The 3,488-nt window shown below is 50.2% G+C and overlaps 1 protein-coding gene across 1 annotated transcript in view; it reads right to left on the bottom strand.

Annotated features, from left to right (window-relative positions):
- ROGDI (rogdi homolog) overlaps window positions 1–3,488 on the bottom strand; it is a 34,196-nt gene that overhangs the window by 14,298 nt on the left and 16,410 nt on the right. Inside the window, exons 5-7 of the mRNA XM_015419419.1 lie at window positions 3,256–3,336; window positions 1,135–1,230; window positions 817–915 (exon numbers count right to left, since the gene is read on the bottom strand). Coding sequence (XP_015274905.1) covers window positions 817–915; window positions 1,135–1,230; window positions 3,256–3,336 — 276 coding nt within the window. The remainder of the gene's footprint in view (window positions 1–816; window positions 916–1,134; window positions 1,231–3,255; window positions 3,337–3,488) is intronic.

Below are 3,488 nucleotides of genomic sequence, written 5' to 3' on the forward strand. Positions count from 1 at the left end.
GTACCTGCTACAGCCAGGAACCTCCCACAACCTGGGAATTTCTTTGCTGTCGTCGTTATTCGCTGTGACCCCCATTTGAATATTGATGAAGATGCTTTAAATTTTAACATTATTTTATTAACCATTTTTGTGTGTGTGTGTGTGTGTGTGTGTGTGAGTGGTACCCGCCGTGGGGGGGGGGGGGGGGGGGCTGGACTAGATGGCCCTGTATTTATTTATTTATTATTTTTTTAAAAAAATTCGCATTTATATCCCGCCCATCCAGCAAACGGGCTCGGGGCGGGTTACAACATTTTAATAGATACAATAAAAATTTAAAACACATTAAAACATATACAATCGGTAGTCGTGCTTGCCGTAGGGAGAATCTGGCCCACTGATGTCACTGGGTATGGCCGGTTATCAGTAGGTGGGAGATCACAACCTCGGGGGGGGGGGCGCATATGTATGGCCCCTTCCAACTCTGATTCTAGGATTCTACGATAAGTCTGACAATGTGTAGTAAATACATCCTGCAAACCCATACGACACAAAGAGCTTTGTGCGGGATACTCCACAGCTTAGACGATGTCAGTGGAGGAGGGTGGAGTGCCAGAGCTACTCTTCCACTCACCCCTCTTCCTGCCCGAGACATACTTCTTGCTTTTTGGAGCCCTGGTTCTATCCGATATTTGAATTTTACAGCAGTGAGCAAATACAGAAAACTGGGACTGCTCCCGGAGTAACTCGGAGTCCCCCTGGCACAGAATCAGAGAGTCTGGGACGGAGATGTGCCTATCTCTCTCCAAAGGGTCGACAAAGACATGGCTCAGGTACCGTGAGGCCGCCGGAGGCGATTTCGGGGAGGGTCAGAGTAGCCGGAGTGGTGAGCCGGTTCCGAGCTCTCGTTAACTGCAACATCACTGCGTCCATCAGCTGGCAGGGAGAGAGAGAGAGAGAGAGAGAGACAGAGTCACACATGCAATTTTATTTGGGCTGACCAGGAGATGTGGCCGACGGCCCCGATTGTAAGGTGTCATTCAAAGGGCAAAATCAAATGGCTTTTATTTTATTGTTATCCTGCCACGCTTCTAGACAGGGGGCCGGGTGTGCCCGGCTAAAGGGGCTACGGCCGAGCCGGACAAGCGGGCTCACCTTGAGGACCTCGCACCCGGTCTTGAACTGGTAATTGGCACCTCTGTTGGTCAGCAGGTAGATGGCTTGGTTGACGTGATTCCTCGCATCCTGGATCTGGAGAAGGACAAAGGGTGGACCGGTCAGAACGGCGGCGCCGGGAGTCAGACCCGAAAGCAGGTCCGGTGTGCTGAACTCGAAATCCCAAAAATCCAGAGCGCACAACTGAATTTAATCGACCCAGGATGCATTCACGCAGCACCTTAAAACCTAACAGCAGGCCTGTAGCCAGAGAGGGGCATTTAGGGGCGGTGCCCCCTTCACTCATGGCCCACGCCCCACAACCCCTGCCCTTACCTGCCAGCCACACTCATTTGCCTCAACCGCTACAGGAGAAGAAGAGCTGGCCGGCCGGTGCAATTAATGCTCTGTAGCTACTGTAGCACAGAGCGCATATTCCCCGAGTATTAATCACACCGGCCCACTGGCTCTCCCTCTCCCAGACAGAGTGAGAGAGCAGACGAGGCAAGCAGGCCTCACTGCAGTCATGCAGGGAGCTCATACTTGCCGAGTGTTAATCACGCCGGCCAATTGGCTCTCCTTCTCCTGTAGTGGCCGAGGCAAGCGAGTATGCCTGGCAGGAAAGGAAAGACCCTTCTTCTAATAATAATAATATTTTTATTTTGAACACATGCAACAGAAATACACGTACATAAACATACAAACACACACGGGGGGGGGGCAATTTTAGCTCCGAATATTTAACACGCTTATGCCGAATTTGTAGTACCTTTATATAAACCGTCTCATAGGTTTAAAGTCTGTTTTGCAGATAATGTAGAGTTATATTATATATAATATATATGGAGCTGCGGTGGCTCAAGTCATTAAGACGCTGAACTGCAGGTTGTGGAAGGGTCAGCAGTTCGAGACCCAAGTATGCCACATGACGGAGTGAGCTCCCGTCTCTAGATCCAGCTCCTGCCAACCTAGCAGTTCGAAAGCAAGAAATTGCAAGTAGATAAATAGGTACCACTTCGGTGGGAAGGTAACAGCGTTCCGTGCGCCTTGGTGTTGAGTCATGCCGGCCACATGACCACGGAAACATCTTCGGACAGCGCTGGCTCTTCGGCTTTGAAACGGAGATGAGCACCGTAACCCAAGAGTCGGATTCGACTGGCTTTCGAGCAAGGGAACCTTTACCTTTTACCGGGGGGGGGAAATTAATGGACCGTGTTGCTTAATTTAGTATAGCTCTCAAACCAAATATAAAATCTTGACCATGTATTTTCAAATGTACTTTCTGATTGGGTTTTCAACAATCAAGTCAATTTATCCATTTCTGCTGTCTCCGAGATTTTGTTGATGATTTCTTCTCTAGACGGAGTTTCTCTTCTTTGCCAGCCTGCCAATGTGATCTCTCTCTCTATTCCCTGCTCCCTGCCCCCTCAGATTTCCCAGTGCCCCACCACCCAAAATTTTCTGGCTATGCCCCTGCCTAACGGGTTTCCATCCTAGTGTAAGCTCCCTCGTGGGTGAGAGCTCGCTTTCTTTACATGCCTGTAGTGGTTCCTCACTTAGTCAGGTGTGCCAGTGAAAGCTTGCTAGTCTTTAACGTGCCGCGAGACATCTCGTTCGTTTTTTGTTACAACAGATCAGCGCGACTGTGATTACGAACAAGCATTGGTTTCCTGAAAGAACAAGCCCAGCCTTTTGCTAAGAAAATGATTCAGACTTTAACTGAAACAATGTTATGTTCATCAGCGTAGCCAATCAGAAGCTCTGCTGGGCAAGATGGCCATCTGGCCCCGCCCTCTTCCTAAAACCACTTGGTGGGCACCAAGAAAGGTGTGGGCGGGTGCCACGGTGCCCACGTTGGGGATTCCTGAGCGAGGAAGTCGTCGGCAACTCTGCCACAAAGAGGCCCACGTAATTTCTTTGTAAGATAACCTGGAGCGCCCTCGATCGCGTAGCCTCCACACCCGCCTACTCAGGATCTCGTGTGGATTGCGCATTTTCTTCTGCTCCGCCACAAAAGGACTTTTGGGTTGTCACAACCAAGAAGTGACTTGGTCCTGCCCTTACCTTTGAAAGGATTGGTACAGAGAATTTGGGGGGGGGGGGACGGCACTGTCACCGTACCTGCTGCAATTTCCACTGCTTGTCATCCCGGAAGGCAAAGTGCAGAAGCTGGTTGTTCCTGGGCATCTTCAAGTTAATATCCTGCGAAGGGGAAGGAGGGAGGGAGGAAACCACATTAGTTTGGCGTTTTCAGCTCATGCCTGCCTTGCAGAGCCAGATCGGACCCCTTCCCACCTCATTTCTGATTAGGTAAAGGTAAAGGTCTCCCTTGCTCGAAAGCCAGTCGAATCCAA

Source organism: Gekko japonicus, unplaced genomic scaffold (genome assembly GCF_001447785.1).
Source record: "Gekko japonicus isolate JY-2015 unplaced genomic scaffold, Gekko_japonicus_V1.1 scaffold513, whole genome shotgun sequence".
NCBI classification, from domain to species: Eukaryota; Metazoa; Chordata; class Lepidosauria; order Squamata; family Gekkonidae; genus Gekko; species Gekko japonicus.